Source organism: Trichechus manatus, unplaced genomic scaffold (genome assembly GCF_000243295.1).
Source record: "Trichechus manatus latirostris isolate Lorelei unplaced genomic scaffold, TriManLat1.0 scaffold00007, whole genome shotgun sequence".
Lineage (NCBI taxonomy): Eukaryota > Metazoa > Chordata > Mammalia > Sirenia > Trichechidae > Trichechus > Trichechus manatus.
In genome coordinates, this window is record NW_004443943.1 from 26,094,098 (window position 1) to 26,117,621 (window position 23,524).

The window sequence follows — 23,524 nt, forward strand, 5'->3', positions numbered from 1 at the left end:
TTGTTTGTAGTGTTGATTCTAAAGGAATACAGTTGTCTCTTTTTTTTTTTTTTTTTTCTTCAAAGAAAATGACCAGAAAGTGAGAGAGAACTCTTCACTGGAAGTTTAAAAAGCAGTTAACTTGTTTAAGAATATATATGTTTCTCAGTGGATTCTGGAGAAAGCTGAGAGCCTGTACAGACATTTTTTGATTCACACAGTGGAGGATTCATGGAGTTCTGCAGAACATCTTCTCACAACCTCCAGAGCTCTTCTGTACTTTGTATGAAAGCTCTTGATGAATTTTGAAGTTCTATATAAGATGCTAACAATCATCATCATTAGCTAAATTATTAACTAAGCATCATTATTAACTAACTTATTTCACAAGCATCCTGCCTTTCTAGAAAGTTGGAGGGAAACTGAAATTAATGGACTAATAGTCATGAGAAGGCATTTGAGAATTTCTGCTAGTCCATAGAGGGACAGCTCAACAGAAAAAGTTGCAGTTCCCATTCACAGATGACAAGAGTAAGTCCTCAGAATCTTATCGAAGAGCAGAAGAGGTAATAGCCAATATTTAAGCCACTCCTCCACATATGCCATTAGGAAGTAAACACAACACTCAGCTATGGAAGGAGAAGTGACACATGTTCAAAACCAGCTTTTGCTTGGAAAAAGATGAAACAACTTGGGAAATTTTAGTCCCACTGTCCCAGTTTGCCCCAGTTTATGAGTTTTAAATACTCATAGATCATCCCTGAGACTTGATGAGACCTGCAATAAAGACGTGCCTACTGTATCCCAGACCCACAGCTCTTTGCTCTGATTCTCCCCCTTCCATCTGTGGCCAGGTGCTCATCCCTCTTCACCGTTTCCACCACCACAGAAAATCATAAGATGGTGCCATCTCCTTCATTTTGGGTCTGCTGATGCCCTTGCCTATGCCTACTTTTTGGGCTCTGCCACATCCTAGAGCACAGAAGAACATGTGCTCTAAACACATTTTACCAGCATCACCACCCATGGCCCATGTCGAAACCAGTATTGCCCTTTCATTTCACCCTATTCCCTCCTTATGAAGCAATCCCTACTTTTATTCACCCGTGCATAGCAGGGCTTGGAACCAGCTCGTTCTGGTTCTAACCCTGCTGAGAATTTGCATCTCTGACAAGTTCCTAGGCACTGCTATTGTTGCTGGTTAGGGACCAATTCTGGGAACCACTATCTCAAAATTTATTATTATACATAAGAATAACCTGGGGATCTTGTTAAAATGTAGATTCTGACTCAGTATATCTGGGGTGGAAGTGCACATTCTCAGCAGGGGTTCGAACCGTGATGAACCAGTTCAAAGCCCTGGTGTATATGGGTACAACTTTCAGCCCCATCAACATCCGGTTCATTCAGCCACTGGTTTTCTTTTTTCAATTGACTGTTTTTTATTTTACAATACCTTTATTGAGATAAAATTCATCCTTTTAAAATGTACTGTTCAGTGGTTTTTGGTATATTCACAGAGTTGTGCAGCCATCACTGCTATGTGTTTCCAGAACACTTTCATCAACTCAAAAAGAAACCTCATACCCAGTAGTAGGCCCTCTCCAGTCTACCCCGCCCCAGCCCCTGGGAAGCACTCTGTCTTTTTGGATTTGCGTATTTTAGAGATTTCATATAAATGGAATCATACAATATGGTCTTTTGTGTCTGTCTGCTTTCACATAGCAGTGTTTTCAAGGTCCATCCATGCTATAATAACATGCATAATACCCATTTTTACCCACTGCCATCACGTTGATTCTGACTCATAGCGACCCCGTAGGACAGAGTAGAACTGCCCCATAGGGTTTCCAAGGCTGTAAATCTTTATGGAAGCAGACAGCCACAGCTTTCTTCTGAGGAGCTCCTGGCAGGTTTGAACCACCAACCTTTCGTTTTGCAGCCGAGCACTTAGCCACTTTGCCACCAGGGCTCCTTGGATGGATAATAGCTATTATTAAAAATGCCAATAGAGAGGCACGTGCAAAGTGCCGTGGGAAGAGGAAGTGACAAACTTTTCCATGTGTCAAGATTGACTTAACTCAGCCCCCGCCCCCAACACTTCTGGAGCCCAGGAAGAGGACTAGTGCAGGAGACAGGACTCTTAAAGTACAGGCCAACCTTTTTGAGAGGAAGGATCTCAGGTATGTGTGCTGTGGCCACAGCTGGCTTTCTTGCCACACTGAGTGTCAGCTCAGAAAAGAGTTATATGATTGCTGATCCCTGTCCCAGTCTGTGTCCAGGGAAACAATGACTTCCTTCATTTGTTTTTAAAAGATCTCTACAGTCACTTGAGGGAATCTTAGAGACTGAATGTAAATTATAAAATGCTTCTAAATGAATTACATAGGTGTACATTTTCTTGACTATTATATCTTTATTTCCTGGTAATAATAGTGTCCTCAAATTGACTTTATAATAAAGTATAGACCAATGATGACTTATTCTTGTGGAAGTTATGGTGCTTTTTGTAAGAAACATCATAAAATGTTAATTTAATTTCATCATATGAACTGGTAATCTTAGTGGTAGGAAATATGGCATATGGCTGTATTATATGTATTCTGGAGCCTGGGTGGTTAAGAGTTCGTCTGCCAACCAAAAGATCTGGCAGTTCAAATCCACCAGCCACTCCTTGGAAACCCTAGAGGGCAGTTCTACTATGAGTTGGGATTGACTCCAAGGCAACGGGTTTGGTTTTTTTGGTGTAAGTATTCTGGACTCCACGTTAAAATAAATAAATATATATATATACATATATATTTATTATTATATATTATCTGTATTATATCTAATTACAGAAAACTATTTTACGAAATCACCTTTCCAAGTTTTTCTGTTGTATTGGTTATTTGTTTTGTCATCTGCCAACTCGTGTTAGCAAAAAAGTGAGAACAGGTACCATAAGCTTAAGAAAAACGTGTTGGGAGGAGAAAAAAACTTTAAAATGAGCACATTCTAATAATTAACATAATCTAATTAAGGCTGCAAAACACTTCTGTCCAATTGGGTAGGCTTCAGTTGTTTCAAAGAAGGTTAATTTTAGAACTACTGATCCAGAGTTTACATTTTTAATTTAAACACAGATGGTGTTCTATCAAAAAATAAAAGTTTTACTGTCTGGTTTTAATACCATTTATTGTATCAGTTGTGGATTTTTGTCCTGTCTTCAGCTTAGTTCAGTTCATCAGGCATTTGTTGGCCGTCTCTTACATGGAGGGAACCCTGGTTGAGTTTATGATCCTTTGTTCTAAAGGAGCGTATGATCTGGAGGAGAAACATTGTCTAGTGGAGGATACACACACTGCTAGTTGCAAATTGTGATAAATGCTCTAATGGAGTTATCAAGGACTTAGGAGCGGAAGGAAAGGAAAGATTGGTTCATCCTGAGTGGGGCAGATGTGGCAAGACTTTCTTGAGGAGCTAGTACCAGAGCTGGAACTTGAAGGGCCAGTGGAGACAGAATGGGAGGAGGGAAAAGTATAAGCAAAGACCTAGAAAGTGGAAATGGAGGAAGTTGAGGAAATGGTGGTGGCCTGGTGTTCCTGGCGTATAGGATGATCATGTAGTAGATTAGATGGAACGATTATATAGTAGGGGATATAGTAGATCATACAGCTATAAAGATTGGGAAGAGCCACGTTGTGCAGTCTTGATAATACCAAACTAACAAGTCTGGACTTGATTCTGTAAGTACTAGAGAGCCGTGGAGGGTTTTTGAGCAGGATAGTGGCATGATCAGATGAGTAGAGAATGTATTAAAGGATAGGTTGAAGATGGGGAAGAAATTAGAGACCATTCTTGGGTAGTACAAATGCCATCTTTTCAGTTAAAAATCTCAAGGGGTAGCTATCTTGTGATTTGAGATATTTGATACAGAAGCTCATGTGTTTAAATTTTAATGACTAATGATGTCCCTGGCAAACTGACTTCTCCTCTTATGTATATTTTTAACAATAGCCAAGCAAGAGCTTATATAAAAGGAGGTAGCACTGATGAAGCATGAACTTTCTTTTTTTCTGGAAAGAGTAACTTCCAAGTCAGTACCCCATATTTTCTCCTAAAATGTCTCTTAGCCAAGGAGAGGAGCCACCCAGATTTGCAGTTTTGAAACAGGACCAGGAAATGTGTCTACACAGCAGGAGAAAACAAACCAAGGTGAAGCAGCACTGTTTGGTAAGACTTCAGGCCCAAGCTTAGGACTGAACCCAGTTACCTGGGTTCACAATCCAGCTCTGCCACTTTCAGGCTGTGTAACTTTAGGCAGATTACTTAGCCAAACTGTGCCTCTGTTCAGTCATCTGTAAAATGGGGATAATAATAGTACCTGCCTCTGGGGTTGTTATGAGGATGAAATGAATTAATACATGTTAAGTGCTCAGAATAGTACCTGGCACATAATAAGAGCTCAATACGTGTTAGCTATTATTATTCAGTAATAAAAATAAAACAAATATAAATATAAATAACAATAAAAATATATTTATAACAATAAAAATAAAATAACTGCCTACAGCTCCTTCTAGTTTACAAGTGCTTTCACACATACACTCAGTCATTTGATCTTCACAGTCACCTTATGAGTACTGATTGTTCTAGTTACCATTGCTGCTAACTAAGCATCCCCAAACTTAGAGACATAAAACAACCATTTTATTATGCTAACAGACTGTGAGTCAGGAATTCAGACGAGGCACAGTAGAAATGGCTTGTCTCTGCATCACAGGGTCCTACAGCTGGAGATGACTGGAATAGCTGGGGAGGGCTTGACAGGCTGGGGCTGGATCAGCTGGTTTTGGTGAATCCACAGCCAAGATGGCTGCTTTGCTAACCTGCCTGGCAGTTTGGTGGGGTGGCTGGAAGGCTGAGCTCAGCTGGGATTGTTACCTGAGTACACATGGCTGCTCCACTGTGGTGGTCTCAGGGTAGTCATCGGACTTCTTACAGTGATTCTGCAGCAGAAGCTGCATAACTTTTATGAGCCAGCCTCAGAAGCCATGTAACGAGCACTTCCCCCATTCTTTACTGGTTGAGGTAGTCACAGACCCACCCAGATTCATGGGAAAGGAATATAGACCATACCTCTCAGTGGAAGGAGTATTAAAGAGTTTTGAGGCCATGTTTTAAAATCACCACAGTGGTATTATTCCCTAATTCTAGATGAGAAAATTGAGACTCAGTCAAGGTTAAATGATTTGCTCAAGGTCAGTCGCACAGATAGTAACTGGGATAGTATGTATGTGTCTAGGGGGCAGGAGGAAGAGAATGGCTTCTAACCTAATTCTTCTGACTCCAAATTCTCCGTTTTTCAATTATATTCTTCAGCCTCCTGCAGCTAAGATATACTTGCTCATATGTGAAAGTTCAAAGAAAAAGAATTTAACTGACTTTGGATAGATCCAGTAACTTTCCTAAAAAGAGACAGACATGTAAAAGTATAAGATTTGAGTTTAAATGAGCTGGCGTACAAAAATTTATATTTTAAGGAGGTCCTGAGATGAGTTCAGTTCTGATACTGGACAGCAACCTTGTATAATTTTCTCACAAGGAAAGATCTCTGAAAGTGTCCCTGATGTGTCACTGTGATTTCATTTGCTCTCTAGGAAAGTCTCATCTGGCCATTGTCCAGCGAGTGAATAATGAGGGAGAAGGGGACCCCTTCTATGAGGTGATGGGCATCGTCACGTTGGAGGACATCATAGAGGAGATCATCAAGTCAGAAATCCTGGATGAAACTGACCTCTACAGTAAGTGCACAGCCTTTGCGATTGTCCCAGAGTTACATTGCTTTCCACCCAGACTCAGAGACACTTCATTTGATACATGGTGTGGAAGTGTCAGGGCAAGCCCCGTGCACTGCTGTGTGTCAGCCACCAAATGCCAGCTGCCAGGATGTCAAGATACCCTGACTTGAGCCACCCTGAATCCCTAGAACACGCTCACTAAATGTTGATCAGGAAGGAGCTTTCAGGAACTGAGCCAAGACTATGAAGAGGACACCTCCTGGCTGTTAGATAACAGGTCCCTTGGTGGCACAAATGGTTTGCCCTCGATTACTAACCTAAAGGTTGATGATTTGAACCTACCCACCCAGCAGCACCGTGGAAGAAAAGCCTGGTGATCTGCTTACATAAAGATTACAGCCATTGAAAACCCCATGGAGCACAGTTCTATTCTGTAACACATGGGGTCACCGTGAGTCAGAATTGGGTTTGTTGACAGCAGTGGGTTTGTTTTATTTTTGATTTGGTCATTAGAAGGAAAAGGGACTAAAGGAAACAAAGTGCTTCCCAGATGGTGACCGGAGGTGTCTCTGCCCTTGTGTCTGTCCCCTTGTGTTGTTCCTGTTTTATCTCTTTGTCCACCCAGGCACAGATCCCAGCACCACCTGGGATTCCACTGCCAATCCATTCACACCAAAACATCAGTGACCAATGGAGACTGTCAGGGAGATTGCCAACCCGACAACCTAAGTCCAAAACGTAATTGTCCCTTTAAGCACCTGCCTGCGTGGCCCCTCTGATGTCCCTGCTCCTTTCTTGCTTGTCTCCTCAGCCTCCTACCCACTCCCCCTCAGGAACATGAGGACTCCTCCTTGCAGGTAGTAACTAACGTGGACTCCTCTTTGCAGATAGTGACTGGCTTTTGGTTACTGACTGAGCCTTATCAAGGCTTTGCTTGCAGACATTACAGAGGCATGCTTTGTCTCTGGGATGAGAATGTTATCTAAATCCATGAGAGTTCCAAGGCCAGTAAGTGTTTCTCCTCAGAATCTCATCCAGTGGGACAGTGATCCTTTTTCCTCACCTCAGATAACTCATTTCAGACCCATAGTTTGCTAGAAGCAGCCTTTCAGAACCTGGCTCCTGGTAGAAAAAGCTTTGATACCTTAAGACAGTGAGTTGTGCAGAAAGAGTGTCTTCCCTTTGGACTCAGAAGTGATCAAAGCTAAAAAGGTGGGCCAAGCCTTCACAAAAAATAGTGGGGGTGCCACAGAGCCTCCCTCCAGGTACCTGGTAATACTGTGCTGCCCCTGCCAGGCTTGTCTTCTTCAAACAGGGCAGAGCCCAGAAATTTCCCCTCCCTCCCTCCATTCTCCCTTCTCCACCTCCGCTCACCACTCTTGATTTAAAATTCCCATCTCAGCTAAGTGACTCAGTAGATACATTGGTGAAGAAATTCACACTAAAGTGTCAGTGATGATAGTAATCAAAATGAGTAAACTCCTCCCGGAGCATTTGTTTTAACAGCCTTGATGCTCCAAAAACCTACTATTAAAATCAAAGCGATGAAGGAGGGACCACAGGAATGATTCTCTAATGATGAATTTTAGGTAGCATTCTGATGGGGGAGGGAGAGGGGACATTTAGGCAAACATGTCATCCAAATCAAAAGGTTGCTCCCAAGAAAAGTGAAAGAACTGGGTCCTATACTTAAATTTGCTACTGTCTTGCTGAGCAATCTTCTTTATAAAAGGGGGAGGTTTTTTCCACCCTTACAAATAAGTTTCTGGCATGTTTCCGTAAGAGCTGTGAGAAGGCGGAGGAGACAGGATGCCTGGACCTGGATCTTGCCACTGTTGCTGTGAGGCCTGTGACCCCAGGAAAAGGAGTGTTAAAGCAGGGACCAGATGACTAAGAAGACCCCTGAGTCAAACGCAGGCCCATAAAAGAGCCACGCAGGTGGAAGGGTACTTTCTCTCTCTAGAGAAACCCAGAGAGCCTGGCAGAAGTGAGCTCCAGAAGCAGAGGCAGAGGGGTGCAAGGGAACTAGATTCTAGGATCCCATTTCCCTCTCCCAGGGGTGTTCTCCCTTGAATTCCCATTGTGTCTACTCAGCTGGCACTAGAAGTCCCCACCACACTATTTTTCTCTGGCCCAAATTTGGAACAAGAAAAAAAATTAATTGGAAAAAACAAATTTTCTCAGCCAATAATCACATGCCCAATGCATAGGCTTTCTGAGGTTGCAAGCCCTGCCTGAGGCCCCACCCAGAGAACCCCCACCTTTATAGATTAGAGGACTGTCCCTGATTCTGCCCCTTTCTTCCTTTCTTTATTTCCCCTGATTGTCTCCCAGTAGAGGGGCTGAGATTGAAGCAGGAGAATTGTGGGTGGTAAGAGGAGGTGACCACCCACCTCCTTGGGTGGCATGCTTCAAGGTACAGCTCAGAGCATGGTTTAAGTCAGCAGGAAGAGACCATGTGATCCCAGCACCGAGGAAAGGAGCGAGGCAGAGGTAGATACCCCCTGGGCCCCTTCAACCTCATTAATACTGAGAATGCAAAGTCCTTATGTTTGTATGACTTTTTAAAGCACTTTCACAGATAGTTTCTGCACACGATGAGTAGAAGAGCTATTGTTAAATATCACTAACCTTGTATAGTGGCCCTGGTGGCACAGTGGTTAAGCATTTGGCTGCTAACCAAAAAGTCAGCAGTTCAAATCCACCAGCCATTCCTTGAAAACCCTACGAGGCAGTTCTGCTCTGTCCTATACGGTCACTATGAGTCAGAATCGACTCGATGGCAATGGGTTTCTGGCTTTTAACCTCATATAAATTAAAACAAACAAACAAAGCCTCTGAGGCTTGGAGAGGTCGCACAGCTGGTATATAGGGGAGCCAGTCCTAAACCCTGGTTTTGGTGCTTCAAACCAGCTTTCCTTCTTTTCCACTATCCATTTCAATGTGAATAACACTGAAACCATTGCAGCTGGTCACCCACATTCAGTCCTTTGTCAACATCCATCTAAAGTTGACACTCTGCAGAAATTCATAGGGTCCCAAGGGATCTCTCTGTGCAGTGTGACTCTGGAAAAACCTCCAAAGACCACCAGTGATTCTGAGATAGCTGCCGTCTGTCCCTTGTGATCCTGCAGCTGACAACCGGAAAAAGCAGAGGGTCCCGCACCGGGAGAGGAAGCGGCAGGACTTCTCCTTGTTCAAGCTTTCCGACTCAGAGATGAGGGTGAAGATCTCGCCACAGCTCCTGCTGGCCACACACCGCTTTATGGCTACAGGTATGAACTCTGCCCACCTGAGTCTGCCAGAAGGCGGCTCTCAATTTGATTTCCAGTTCTTCTAGGACAGCGTCTCAACCCTGGGTGTCCATTTGAATCACTCGAGAAGTTTTTTAACAAGATAGATGTCCAGGCTCCACCCTAGAGCACTTAAAGTGGAATCACTAGGGTGGGACCCAGACACCAATCATTGTGAATACTTTGCAGCCTAACTCCAGTGTGCAGCCAGGACTGAGAACTGCTGTTCTAGGAGAGGAGGCTGCCTCAGGCAGAGCACAAGGGTGCCACACACTCCCTTCCTCCCAGGCCCGATCTTCTAGGGAGGAAGGGAGGACATCTCAACTCTGCTTCTCTCTCGTCTACTCAGGGGAAGAGCTAGGGAAGCCACTGTTGCCTTTTTCCCTTCCTCCACTCGCTTCCTGGCTGGAGCCTTAGGCTGACCCTTATCCCTTGAGAGTTGGGGTGTCCTGGAATATTTGTGGGGGAGGGACAGGTGTTGTCCTACCTAGCAACAAGGCCCTGGGATCTGTTGCCCACTAGGGGCCACATGTAAGCTACGAGCTCCTAAAATACAGAAGTGGTTTGTGTATCTTTAGAAAGAAAAAAAAAAAAAATGAGACGATCCAAAGATACATGTCTGAGGTAGTTTCGCTTTGAACCCCCTTACCTTCTCATTCATGCCTAACTAATGTGCTGGCCTAGATGATCATGCCCATCATTAAGTTCCATATGTAATATTCAATATTTAATATTAGCGTTCAGTATTTAATTAATCCATCATATATTTATTGAGTATATAATAAAAAGAAAAATTTAAATAGGAGCTTCTTTAAAGTAGGGTTTTCAACATGTTATCCAGTTCTGAACACCAATTTCCCAGAGCAAAGCAGCTGTATCTGCTAATATATAATATAATGTAATATAATATAGAATATATAGCACTATTAACATGTAATAATATCTATTAATATATAATAATATGTTAATATATACAACAATGCTTCACATTATTGACAACTTATCACTTAAATAATAACTGTCTCTGTTAACTTGGGATTTCATATCATTCAACAGACATATGTCATGTAAATAAGTCAGACTAAGTTCTCTGTAAATTTTATCTGATTATAGCATTGAACTCTTTATTGTTCACATAGCTTAGATCCACGCCCACTTTGAAATAAAATTAAAGAGAAAATTGATGACTAAGGTGACCTTTCCTAAGTGGTGACCTGTTTCTCCTGAGGCACCAGTGCAGGGACCACATCCCCTGCGCAGGGAAGGCCCTCAGAAGCACACTTGCATTTCAGATCCCCCCACCCTGAGGGGACCACAGAAGCCCTGCCAGCTTGGTGCCCCAGGAGCATGGACAGGAGTGGTTCTCCATACGTGCCCTGGTTGTGCCCGCTCTGGCTTCTCCCAGCTGCCATGCTGGAGTGGGCGGGACCTGTGCTGATTCCTCCTTGCCCCGACTCTCCCCTAGAAGTGGAGCCCTTTAAGTCTCTGTACCTTTCGGAGAAGATCCTCCTCCGGCTCCTGAAACATCCCAACGTGATCCAGGAGCTGAAGTTTGATGAGAAGAACAAGAAGGCCCCGGAACACTACCTCTACCAGCGCAACCGCCCCGTGGACTACTTCGTGCTGCTTCTACAGGTAGGAGGAGGACAGTCGGGGAAGATGAGGGCCGTTCCAGGCTGAGGAGGAATGGGGCTGTCCTCCACAGTGCTGGGCCCAGGATTTGGCTGGCTGAGTGAAAGACGGGCAGCATCTCCCAGTACCTGCATGAGCACACACGCTTTCTGCCCTAGGTGCTTGGATTGTTGTCTGTTGCTGTTGAGTTGAATCTGACTCATAGTGACCCCAGGTGTGCAGAGTAGAACAGCTCCATAGGGTTTTTAAAGCTGTGACCTTTGAGAAGCAGATCTCCAGGCCTGTCTTCTGAGGCACCTCTGGGTGGGTTCAGACTGTGAACCTTTTGGCTAGTAGTTGAGCGCTGAGCTGTTTGCGCCACCCAGGGACTCCTGGATAGACTGTCGTAAATAAGTGTCAGGCATGGTTCCAGCCCATGTCCTGGCTCCACCATCAGCTCTGTCACTCACTCCTTGCCTCTTCCCAACAGAATCTGAGGAACCCTAAATACACTGATTGTTTTAAAATCTTAGGTAAGCTCACATTAACTTACAAATGGCCTCTCTTTCTTGCAGTCCATCTCCATCCTGTCTGCTCTCTGACACTGTAGTTTGCCTTCTGTACATCCTGCCAAATAGCCTCAATAAAATGACCTCTCTTCTCCAAAAATGGAGTCACATTCTTCACTGTTGGACGTGGAAAAGGGTCCTGTTACATTGTTAACGATAATAATGAGCACATACAATATACTATCTTATGTTTAATATAAACTTAGGCATTTTCAAATAAAACTTGGAGGGAGTAAAATGAAGTGACAGTAATGTAGGTTCAAAATTGGAAGATCTGGCTTGAAAATTCCTGTTACCATTTCTTTACTAGCCTTGACCAAATTACCTAACCTCTTTGAGCCTCAATGTTGATTCATGTATAAACTGAGGATAAAAGCAGTACAGACCTCATGAGGCTCTGGGGCAAATTGAATAAGAATCCTTGCAGTGCACTTAGCACAGTATCAGGCCCACAGACACACCCTATGCACATTAGCTTCGTTATTACTGGTGATGAATTAAACAAGCTTCACAAAGAATTAGATTTTTCTTATCTAGACTGAGATGATCTAATCTTGGGCCCTGGGTTAGCTGGTACAGATCTGTATCACGGAAAGGCTTTTAGAGTATACAAAGAGTGCTTGATTATTTATGACTGGTTACTGCCTTATGAACTAAGCAATGAATGTACTGCAAAGAGCTATGAAAGTCGGAAGTGCTATTTCTGAAATGTAAACTTAGACAGAATTAACACTGTCCTGTGATAAAAACTTAAGTCCATTTGTTGTCCAGGCAGAAGTGATTAGAGTTCTAGTCATTAATAGAACTGGAAGTGCTTGTACACACCCTTAGTACACTTCCTTCTTTCTCCAGGGTAAAGTGGAGGTGGAGGTTGGTAAGGAGGGCCTTCGCTTCGAGAATGGAGCCTTCACCTACTACGGTGTCCCAGCCATTATGACCACTGCTTGCTCAGGTATTCACTTACAAGCCGTAGCTTATTGGGGAAGCAATGGGGTACTGTAGAAAAAGCATCTGGGTTCAGGTCTTGGCTCCTCTTTTAATTTGTTTAGACCTGGGACAAGCCATTTAACTTTCTGGGCTTTAGCTTCCTCCTCTGCAAAATGGATATAGAGTCACTTTTTATTCAGAGAGTTTGTGGAAGTACGTGGTAGAATGTATTAAGTGTTATGGACGGATAGTGGTATTTTTCAGGATGAACAGACAAGTTTATTTTGCTTTTTACATTTGTTTTCTACCCTTCCATCGCATTGCCTGGTTGTTATAAGGTTAATTGGTGCTGGGAATGGGGTGGAAGAGGGGGGATTCCTATAAGAAGACGTGTTTTCTGCGTTACCTCTAAAGCACACTGCGTCCCTCTGTCCTCAGATAATGACGTGCGGAAGGTTGGAAGTCTGGCGGGATCCTCTGTCTTTCGTATGTATCTCTCAAACCCCTTCCTCGCCCTCCCCATCGTAGTCCCGCCTCAGTCCACTCTGAGGACCTGGACCAAGCACTCTGAGCTAGGGCTGGGGCTACCACGAATGCTGGCAGCCTGTTTGTAATGCACTGCCAGGAACACTGCTTCCTGTCAGGTACGCAAAGGCCATGGTGGCTTAGTTCCTGTGTGTCTGGAATGTCTTCTGCTGCTTCTCTGCTTCCATGCAAATATGAATAGTGTGGGGTGGGGCCACCATTTATTGCCACCTGCCAGGGAATGCAGGCAGGTGAGTTGTGTGCTTTGGCAAGGTTCAGCCTTTCCTTCTCTGCTCTGATAATTCACCAACTGGCCTTTACTTGTGAAAACCATCATATGCTATTATTGTGTGTGGGGTTTTGTCCTCAGTAAGAAGTGACTGCAGGATCTTGGGATGTAAATCCCAGGCTTGTCCAATATGCTGCTTATCTGCTTCTCTTTCCTTGTTCACCACACTTCAGCTGGTGGGGAGGTGTCTGCCAGCTTGCTGTGCATGCTATGGTGGGCGCTGACACAGGGCTGATGGCTGGTTGGCTTTGTGCCTTCTGTGCTGTACCTTCTCCCTGCTTCCTGTGTAGAGTTCTTGCACTTGTGTTTAGGGGGCATGACATTTATTGTGCAGTAAGTGTGGGCCAGAAATAATTACTTCTGTAGATTTCTTGTTCATTCACTGGTATGAATTTTGCATTGCTTTCAGCTGTTAATGTTTGTGGTAGCTATTTTGATACTAAATGGGGTGTTTTCTTTCATCATAAAAAGATTTTACAGAGTGCTTTATATAGGCATTTATCAGAGGGTCCCCAAATTTTTTTTTTCTCAGTCTCTGGCATATGATAAGGTAGAGACCCTTTTAACACAAGGAAACTAAAGAAATGAGTTGCTCCAAATCAGCCAGCTAGTTGATTACCTAGATGCATCCCAGTGTCTTGACTAGTTCATACTGCACAATGAAATACAGATTTTAAATCCACCATATTCCAGAATGCAATTTCTATGTGAAAATATTGGGACAATTTGCTATGTAACTTCATATCTTAGCCCAGCAGAGTTGAAATGAAATTCAAATACCTGCCCACACCAGAAGAGTGGAAGAGCTTGAATTGAAGTAGATCTGTAAAATAAAAATCCCCAGTACAGTATTATAGTAATATAAGTCAACACATCTCAGTCAACGTTTGAGAAGGGTTTAGAGGAAGGAAGTGTCAGTACTCAGTATAAGAATTCTGGATGTGTAAAGGTCTGAATAAACCGGTTCTTTACGAGATTTCCACCCTCCGTCACATTCAGCATTTCTGAAGGATTTTCAGGGTTCCTGTGGAACGGAGGGGCTCCTCAAGGTAGAGTAACATCCAGGATTCTAATAGAAGTGTTGGCCTTGTTCTGCCTCTTCCAGAACACCAAAAGAGGTGGGAACTCCCCCACCCGCCAAATGTAGATGACCTTCTTTCTGTTAAAAAAAACATGGAGAAAGAATGTTATATGATTTCCTCCTTTCCTGTCTCTAGTTCTTTTTATCAAAATCTTTCTGTTTTATCAGTAGGACAGGAGTAAACCCACAACACTGATCGCTCCTTCAGAGCTGGTTAACCAGGAGGAAGCGTTAGACTCTCCCACCCCATGCTTCTGAGCATCTTTATAAATCTGCAGGAGGAAAGAGAAATCTGATTAGCCAGTACTGGTGAAGAGACATTTTTTATCCTCACCCTAAGCCCTTCCCACTGAGTAGAGAGAAGTGTGAAGTAGCTGTAAAGGCTGGCCATACCCCATGGTTACCCCACGTGGACGTTCAGTCGGGGGTGCAGTCATTCAGAGTTGTTTACGGGCCAAGAACCTCAAGCAGGACTTGTCTCAAAGTAGGACATGAGGTTACAAGCAAGTCGCTCTGGTTTTCCAGTGCAGGATGAAGGGAGCACACTCAGTACTGCCTCCTCCTTTATCTTGGTTCTGGTGGCCAGGTCTTCATGGTGAGCCTAGCACTCTGGAGGAAATTTGCCCAAGCTCAGCGTAGCTGGAGCAGATTTACACAGGGGTGGGCAGGCAGACAGACAACGAGTCTCCTATCTGTTTCTCAATGTGTACATTTAATTCTGCGGCCCAGGAAGAGCTCTGATTATTCTTAAGACTTTGAATTTTCTTACTGTAGTGTGTCTTGCAATGCTGGGGCCCTTTCAGATATTCTTTAACATTTCATGTCAGAAGAAATGATTTCAGGTAGAGATATAAAGCCCTCCTTCCCCCTGCCACCCCATCCCCTGTACATATGGGTAATTTCAAGATAAAACCATCCCGTTCAGCAAATAAAGACTGCAGAAGCTGCCTATTTTAGTGTGTTTCACCTGCAGGCTGGCTTCACTTAGCTCCTTGAATGGAGTTCAGGGAACAGTCAGATAAGAGAAATAAAGACAGATTCCCATCCAGAAAATTGACTTGATCAGGGTCAAGACGGGGAAAGAACTGGGCTGTGGCTACACACTCTACCCCACCCAAGCCCGACATGATAACCACCATCAGTTTGGACTCTGTGGAAAGAGAAGGAAGAGGGGATGGGAGGAGAGGTGCTTTGGAGCACTTGTACTTGCTAAGAAGTGACTAGAATTTAATTAATCAAGTTGATTCACATTACAGTTGCTAGAAATGATGCCCTTCCTTTGTCCCAAGCCTCTAGCGATGCATGGTTCCCACCAGCACTGGGACCACAGAGGATACTCCTAGGAGTCTGAGGCAGAATACAGCTGCCCTAAAGATACTTCTAGCAGGAACATGCACTTCGCTGTCAGGACTCTGAATGCCCATGTTGGTGCCCTCTCACAAGCGAGCAGGACGCATGTGGCAGCTGGGAGAGCCTGGTGACAACGTAGTGCTGAGCCACCAGTGTATTTGCAGGCTCATGACAGGCACTTCGGAGAGGAAGCTGCCTACACACGCTGCCCACTGGGCACTGCCTTTTCTTGTCATTGGCATCTCTGATTCCCTCTAAGATTATGGTGGGTCTTTTCAGAAGACCTTCAGCCAAGCCCAGTTTATTTTCCTGTCTTTCTGGAAAGTGACTTGTAAGAGGATGCCTTTCCTATGTTTTCAGAGGCAAAGCTCCTTTTTACAGAGAAATGGGATGTTGTGAAGATCCAGGAACAGACTATCTCACCTACTTTGCTCTTTATCTTTCTCCTTTTATGTTTATCTTCCCCTTTGCACTTCACAAACCCTTGGTCCCTGACTCTTTAGTGCCCGTCTCCGTGTCTCGCACCTTCGCCTTCAACAGAGGAGACTCTCTGGCAGGCTCCCCAGGTAATCACGCATGGGCAACTTGGGGCTCCGTAGAGCCAGTGGGGTTTGCAGGAGGCCTTTGGTTTGTGTCACTGTCCTGCATGAGGACAAGTCTCTCCCAGCAGACACGCCTGTGACTGAGGCACAGCACCTGTGCAAGTAACACACATTTGCATGCACAGCCCTGGCATTGCTGGTTCAGTGGTGTCATTTGTGAACCTAGCTCCCAGAAAGGTACCTGTGTATGTACGTGGAGAAGTTGTGGGGGTGCGGGGTGGGGTGAGTTCTTCCTCATAAGTTGTCTGACTGCAAAGTGGAGGGTTAATGGGCGCAGCAGGAGAAAAACAAGAACAGTGGAATGCTATGCTTTGTTCCTGCGAATTTTTCCTCCACTTTTCCTCTTATCTGGTCTCTGTGCTTAGCCAACCACTACCCATCCTCATCTTCCTGGTAATATTACTATGTAATTACCATTCTCCCTGGCTCTGCTCATACAAAGGATGCTATATATAAAAATTTCAAAGCAACTTTCCATTAGGTTTGATCTCTCTTGTTAATTGATAAAAGTTACCAGATTTCTCTTGCAGTCGGGTAAAGCAGCTCCTGAAACAGCTACACAGACAGAAACTCAATGACTGAGTAGAATGCAATAAATCTGAACAATCAGTTAATTATTTATATTGTTTTTGTCTATAGAAGTTGATCTTTGTCTCACAAGGCAAGTAATACCAAACTAGGAACTTAGTTTTTAAACTGTCCTGCAGTTAGAACACTGTCCAATTTCCTGCACCCTCTGCATCTCTATCCTTTATCCCAGTGCTGGGGTAATGATTCTGAGGCCCTGCCGTATCCTCAGTCATCAAGAATCCAGTTATACAGTAAAACCTGTGAAAGCCAGAACCTGTGTAAGGCAGAAACCTGTCAGAGAAGGAAAACTCAAATGTTTTCCACTAATAGAGAGCAATAGAAAAATGGTATGACTGTACCCTGACAAAGGCAGAAAACTTGTGAGACCCGGAAAAACAAGGCAGTTTCACTGAGTTTCGGCTCCCCCAAGTTTCTCTCTGTTTCCCTGTCTGTACAGTAGACCCTCAACACTCAAGAGGGCTCAAACCCCCAGATTTGCAACTTCAGAAGTATATATGCTGGCTTCTGTTTTCTCCCAAATCACATATTTCTCCATCAAAAACCATATGGTTCCCATGTTTATCTGTACAAGACAAGTAAACCACCATCTCAGATTCCACCAAAGTTTTCTCTCTCACTTGATGGTGGTTTTCCACCAAGAAATAAAGTTTTCCTCGCTTCTTGAGGGCTCATGCCTTCGTGATGGCTACACAACAGTAAAGTCAAAGTGAGATGCCAATCTGGTGCCCTCATCAGCTAAACAGTTTACTCCTGCATGCCAACAGAATTAGAAATGACCACACCATGGACCTTCAAGATCCTTCACACGTGGATGAATCTTGGTGGATTCCAAGAGTGCACTATGACAGTTCAGCAGAAAGGGAAGGTACACATTTTTAAAAGATTTTTCATTCAAAAGGATCAAAGCAGGGGCTGGTTTCTCTTTCTAATTAACCTTCAGTTAACCAGGCAACCTAATTAATTTTAACTTCCCAGTTAAAGACAGGCTAATTCTAGTTAATCAGTACTAATTGTGAAAACCTTCACAGCAACCCAGTATCAGACAGAGATTAAAGTGACTCATTCCTGCTATGCCATATCCCCAGCTGAGACTTCTGATCCAAATCTGGCTGGTGCCATGTGTCTCTGAATGCTCTTTTAACCTTCTCCCCATCTTCCATGGCTGTAGGTGTTCAACCCAACAGGAGATGGGTGAGTAATAATGAGGTAAGAGGAAGGCCAGCTTATCTCCGCTCTTGGCTTAACTCTGCAGGTGGAGGAATGAGAGGCACAGCAGCAAGGAATGAGAGGTGGGGAGCGCCATGCTCCTCCTAGCTTTTTTCTCCACCTTCTTTTGTCTGATCTATAGCCAACCACCAAGATTTTCCAGCAATCAGGTGATATCTCCAGGAGCAATGCCATGGTGTTACCACTATCACTCTTGCTTCCTTCTGCTCCATATCACAGGAAAAGAAGCTTCAGAGTCATGGGATTTTGTGGAAAGAAGTCCTAGGCATCTCTGATCCCACACTTGACTTAGGATCCAGATACACTAATTTACATATATATTTTGTCTTGGAAGGTCCCTGGGTGACACACACAGTTAATCACTCAACTACTAGCCAAAAGGTTAGAGGTTCAAACCCACCCAGAGGCACCTCAGAAGATAGGCCTGGTGGTCTGCTTCTGAAAGGTCACAACCTTGAAAACCCCATGGAGTAGTTTTATTCTGCACACATAGGGTTGCCATGAGTCAGAATTGACTGGACAGCAGCTAACAGCAATAACAACTTATATCTTACCTGCATCTTACACAGGGCAAAAAGATAAGTCCTAGAAATTAATAGGGCATTTAGGTTTAAAAAGAACTCTGTCATTGTTTTATTTGATCCCCACAACCACCTTACGAGATAGGTAAGAATTATTGTTGGGAAGCCATAGGTGAGAAAATAGACTCAGAAATTAAACCATAAGATCAGGGTTATATGTGTGGTAGATAGGTAAAAGGATGAGGGCTGGAGTTCAAGTCTCCTAGATCCTGCTTTCCTGTTGGTTGGGGATCATGCTGCCCCTCTGAATACAAGTATTTTGTGCCTCCTAGAGAGCTGTGATTTATTTGCATTTTGAAAGCAGCTGTTCTAATGAACATGGTGCTCACGCTGAATTGACGCCATCGATTCCTGCATCAACTATTGTCATCATTATCCGTAGCGAGTTTCTTTCTATTTCAGCCTTAGTTTGAAATAAGGAGAGCAGAGCGGCTTGTGGATTACCTGTAGAGTATGGTGTAATTTGCCAACTTTACAAGTACTTTCATTTAAATGAAATTTCTGATCAGCCCACTGAAAGTAAGTGGCCCGACTGCAGTTACCATCTCCTCTCCCAAGATTTATCCCTTCTTTCTTCCTCGATAGTGGACAGAAGTTTGAGTTCCCTGTGGACAGTCCACAGAAGCACAGAGGCAGGAGAGGCAACTGAACCAAGTGTTCTTCTTGAGTGCTAGATCGTCCATCTGTAATGGGCTTGGAGATCAGTGGTGATAGACTTTTCTCCCAGAATATACAGGGTCATCCTAAAATTATCTTTTTACTTTGTGAAATGTGTTAAGTGGAAATATTCCTTTGGGTTGGCTCTTGTGTAGAAAACATTTGGGAACCATTAAGGCTCCCTGAAATGTGAGTGAGTTCATCTGGGATCCTAACTTGGGCTGATTTGCAGAGTTCAGAGTATAGCTTGAATAGAGTTTTGACAGAGAGCTTTTGGCATTTGGTTGTCTGATGTTGAATATTACCCTGGAGTGATGAATTTTAATAATCCTAGTTTGTACTCTAACAAGCCTATGTAATTAAACTCTCCCATCCAGTTTGGAGAACACAGATGGTCCATGGCACAGTGACCGTGACCAAAGTGGGCCATTCCCCTCATCCCTCACTGATGCTCCAAAAGATGTATGTAGGTAGCCACTGAACTCCACTTTTCCCTCAAATCCCCATACTGAAAAAGGGAATGGCGCATTCTACTTCTGTGTCTTGGGTCCTGCTCTCGGGATACAGTGGTGAAGGATCCCTGGATACAGGTATCACGAGCAAAGCAGGAGTCCCCATAGCTGTGTGTAGGTTTTCAGGGCCCTTTCCTATTAGTGCAAAGTAAAAGGAGATGCCATCCAGCTCCAGTTGCAGTTTAAAGTCTACTTACACACACACACACACACACACACACACACACACACACACACACACCAGTTCTACCCCAGTGTCTTCTCTACCTCAACCTTAGTAACTCCAAGTTGTCAACTATGGAAGATTATCTCTTACAGACTGACCACACAATGCCTGCAAGAATGCGGTCTGCCACAGCTCTCTATAGCACTTGGTTTCTAGAACAGAAAACCCTGCTCCCACTCCCAGTCTCAGCAGAGCCAGTTTGAGGGTATGATGTAAGAACAAGAGTGGGTATGTTGGCTGCTTGGCTTAGCTCCTGTGGGCAGGTGCTGTGGTCAGTCATCACTGTTTTACCTGTATTCTGTTTAGACTTCCTTGCACCAAACTTATAATTTTCCCCCTCACTTCACTCCCCCAAGCTGTGCCTCTGTGCTCTTAAGAAATGCCAGGAGGAATTAGACAACTTGAACTAGTTTGCCATGCTGCTGGGACACTCGTCTGTTACTGATTTCTTCTCTTTTTTTTTTTTTTTTTTTTTTATTAAAAGCATTTCCATTTCCTTGCTCAGAAATCTCGGAGTGTATGTGCACAATTACCAAAATGCCGAGTCATCAGCATCCTACCTATTGAGGAATGTCAGACCCTGAAAACGAAAACATTGATCTTGCACAACACTCGGAGGAGCCAGGCCTTTGTCACAAAATGAGGGTTCCTTTTTCTCTTAATAATTGATCTTATAGGCCCGACCTTTGTAAAACAGTTGTATCTTTTGGTGCTGGGAATCCTTTGAAATTTTATGAGTAAACCTTCAAAAGTGTTGTTTTCACTTAAAAAAAAAAAAAAAGACGTTGTTCCTCCCAGCACAGCAGTGATGTAGCTTGTGTTTGACATGCAGTTCCCTGTGAGTGACATCAGTGGAGCATACCTGCCCTGAGTGCCAGTGAGGGAATAAAAGCTTGAGGGGAAATGGGAATGTTACCTCTTTTGTCAACAGGGAGTGGAAGTGATTTAAGCAGAAGCATCTGTGGATGGAAGGGGTTTTGTAGATAAGATAGGGCTCAGTTTCTCTGTCATCCTCCCTGAGTGTCTTTTAAATTACGACATACGCAGAGGAGGATATGGAGCAGCAGGGGTGGGGTGAAGCACAAGGCAGACCTGGCAAAGCAGAGGATTAACAAGGAGTGATGGTTATTTCCCAGGGTAACTGAACCCACAGGTCCTGCGTATACTCTCTGCCCTCAAATTGAGTTGAGGTCAAGACCCACCAAGGTCATGGTATGGTTTTCTAGACTCCACTCAGATGCCAAAGAAGCAGCTCTCCTACAGGACTAACTGCCTCCCTTTTCCACAACAACTAGCCCCAGAGGAAACACCACTGACTTACTTAGCCAGCCACCACCCTAGAACAGCCACAAATGGGTGTAGCCAAGCCAGAACTCATCCGTTTGTTTTCAAGGGCACAAGGGCCAGAAATGAACTTCACATTTTTCTGCCCAGTGGTACTGCCATTTACAGTCACCCTGGAGTTTGACTCAGTTCTCCATGGTACTATCACTGTCCCTCTTAATCCTTGGTCACTCTAGAGGAGGGTCTTGCCCTCCATTATCCAGTGGAGTAGGGCCCTAGAGACCTGACTCAAGGAGCCCCTGTTTCACACACTTATTAAACAGACAGACAAACAGGAAGTCCTCATATTTCTAGTGGCCTCTTCCTCAAGTTAGTGGCCAAGGTCCAAGGCTTCTTGGTGCCCTTTGATTCTAGGTGGCACATTATTATTTATCCACTCCCCACCTGAGAGCTGCTTGGAGAAATCAGCTTCCCCAAAATGACTTTAGGCCCCAGAAAAAGGGCTTTCTGACTCTAGGATGTTTTGTGAGCTCTAAAACTTCTTTTTAACCAAGATTTAGATTCTGAATAAAAACCCTTTAAGGGGCCCATAGATGCTGATTCATTCATTCTCTACTTTTTACTGAGCACCTACTCTAGGCCAGGCACTGTGCTAGGTACTGGCCGTATAATGGTGACCAGAAAAGACAAGGACTCTGCCCTTGTGGAATTTATAGTTGAATTGAGAAAACATAGCAAATAAGTACAAACCTGTAATCAATTAATACTTGTGAAAAGTGCTTTGAAGGAATGACTAGGGGGGGCAGGGACAGAGGAAAGCTGGGAAGCTTCTTAGGGTGGCCAGACAAGGACTTCAGAGAAGTGAGAACTAATGACTGAGAAGCAAGCAGCTGTGTGTAGGGGTGGGTGGGGGAACAGAGGAAATGGCATCTGCCGAGGTGGGGGAAGTTTGCATGATTGAGGATCCCCAAGGAGGCTGTGGGCTAGAGCAAAGCAAGGGAGGGAGGTTGAAGGGCCAATGTGAGATGAGACAGGAAGGTGGGGGCCAGGTCATGCAGGGCATTAGAGGCCACAGGAAGGAGTTTGGATTTTATTCAAATACAATAGGATTCTGGCAGCTGAGGTACGAACAGATTATAAGGGGCAAAAGTGGAGTGTGGAGACAGAGACAGAAGTGGATGCATTTATTATGTTGGAGGTGGAGATAGCAGGACTTGATGTGGGGCTGAGGGAACATCAGGAGTCAAGGGACTCCCAGGTTTCTGGCTGCAGTAACAGGGTGTATGTGAATGAGAGAAGAAGAAGACTGGAAGGGAAACCCTTAATTCTATAATCACATCGAGGCAGTGATTATTATTATGGTTCTAATGAGAAAATTATTCAGCCTATTGTTATTTTAATCTTTTGGCTGCATGGTCTGCGAGACAGCAATAACAGTTTTGCAGCTAAACAGATGGTCCACCCTCAGTGCCTCATTCCAAATAGATGCTGATCAAACGTTTTGATTGATGGCAGCATTATCTCAAGAGACAGAATTAAGTTTCCGAAGTTCTGCCCTGAAGAAGCCAAGACCAGAATCTATAAAGAATCTGATTCTTCATGTGAGTCCCCTGAACTAAGTCTGTATTATGACAAACAGACAGCTTCCTGTTCCTCTTTTGGGGAATGGGATCAGCTGAATGGGATCAGCTGGAAGGCAGAGGGACAGGAGACGCTCTGCAGTCCCTCACTTCAGGTTATTCTGTGGTTGAGATAATGCTCGGGTTACCTTCAGAACCCTCTCATCTGTTGATCCAGTTAACAGAGGTAGTCCAGTGTGAAACAAACGGCATGGTCTTGATTGAACTTTCCCAGGAAGTGTTTCTTTACATAAAATGGGACCTTGAAAATATAAAAACAACCTGACTCTGAACATTTAGGAGGCATTTGATAGGCCTGTAGGTTGTCCAGTTTCCCCCTTAGGCCTAAGCAAAAGGAAGCCCTGAGCTAGGCCCGCACTTTAGAGGCCCCCACTTTGGCCCCCCTCAGCCGTGCCCTTCTCCATGGGTCAGGAGTCCGCAGGGTCAAAGGGATGTGCTCAACCAGAGCCTGTGTCTTTCCTTCTAGACCACATTTCAGACACTCAGAATCCTGGAATTCCCCACATACACAGCTCTGGGGGTGGAGGGTGGGGGTCATAGGACCAGGGGCTGGCTCTCCACGCTGCCGTGTTTTCTGGACAAAACTTGAAGGAGACTGAGTTGAACCCTGGCTTTCCAGGTTGTTATGATGGTATATTTGTCAAGGACAAGACTAGAACATATTTTGTTTAACAGTTTATGAATGTGATTTATAACTTTTTTTTTTTAATTGTACTTCAGGTGAAGGCTTACAGAACAAATAGTTTCTCATGAAACAGTAGTACACATATTGTTTTATGACATTGGTTAACAACCCC

At 44.1% G+C, this 23,524-nt stretch overlaps 1 protein-coding gene across 1 annotated transcript in view; it reads left to right on the forward strand.

The window, feature by feature from the left end:
* The window catches only part of CNNM1 (cyclin and CBS domain divalent metal cation transport mediator 1), a 63,659-nt gene that overhangs the window by 21,942 nt on the left and 18,193 nt on the right, over window positions 1-23,524 (forward strand). Inside the window, exons 2-7 of the mRNA XM_012557885.2 lie at window positions 5,622-5,765; window positions 8,897-9,037; window positions 10,521-10,690; window positions 12,088-12,187; window positions 12,601-12,648; window positions 15,911-15,973. Of these exons, the coding sequence (XP_012413339.2) occupies window positions 5,622-5,765; window positions 8,897-9,037; window positions 10,521-10,690; window positions 12,088-12,187; window positions 12,601-12,648; window positions 15,911-15,973 (666 nt within the window). The remainder of the gene's footprint in view (window positions 1-5,621; window positions 5,766-8,896; window positions 9,038-10,520; window positions 10,691-12,087; window positions 12,188-12,600; window positions 12,649-15,910; window positions 15,974-23,524) is intronic.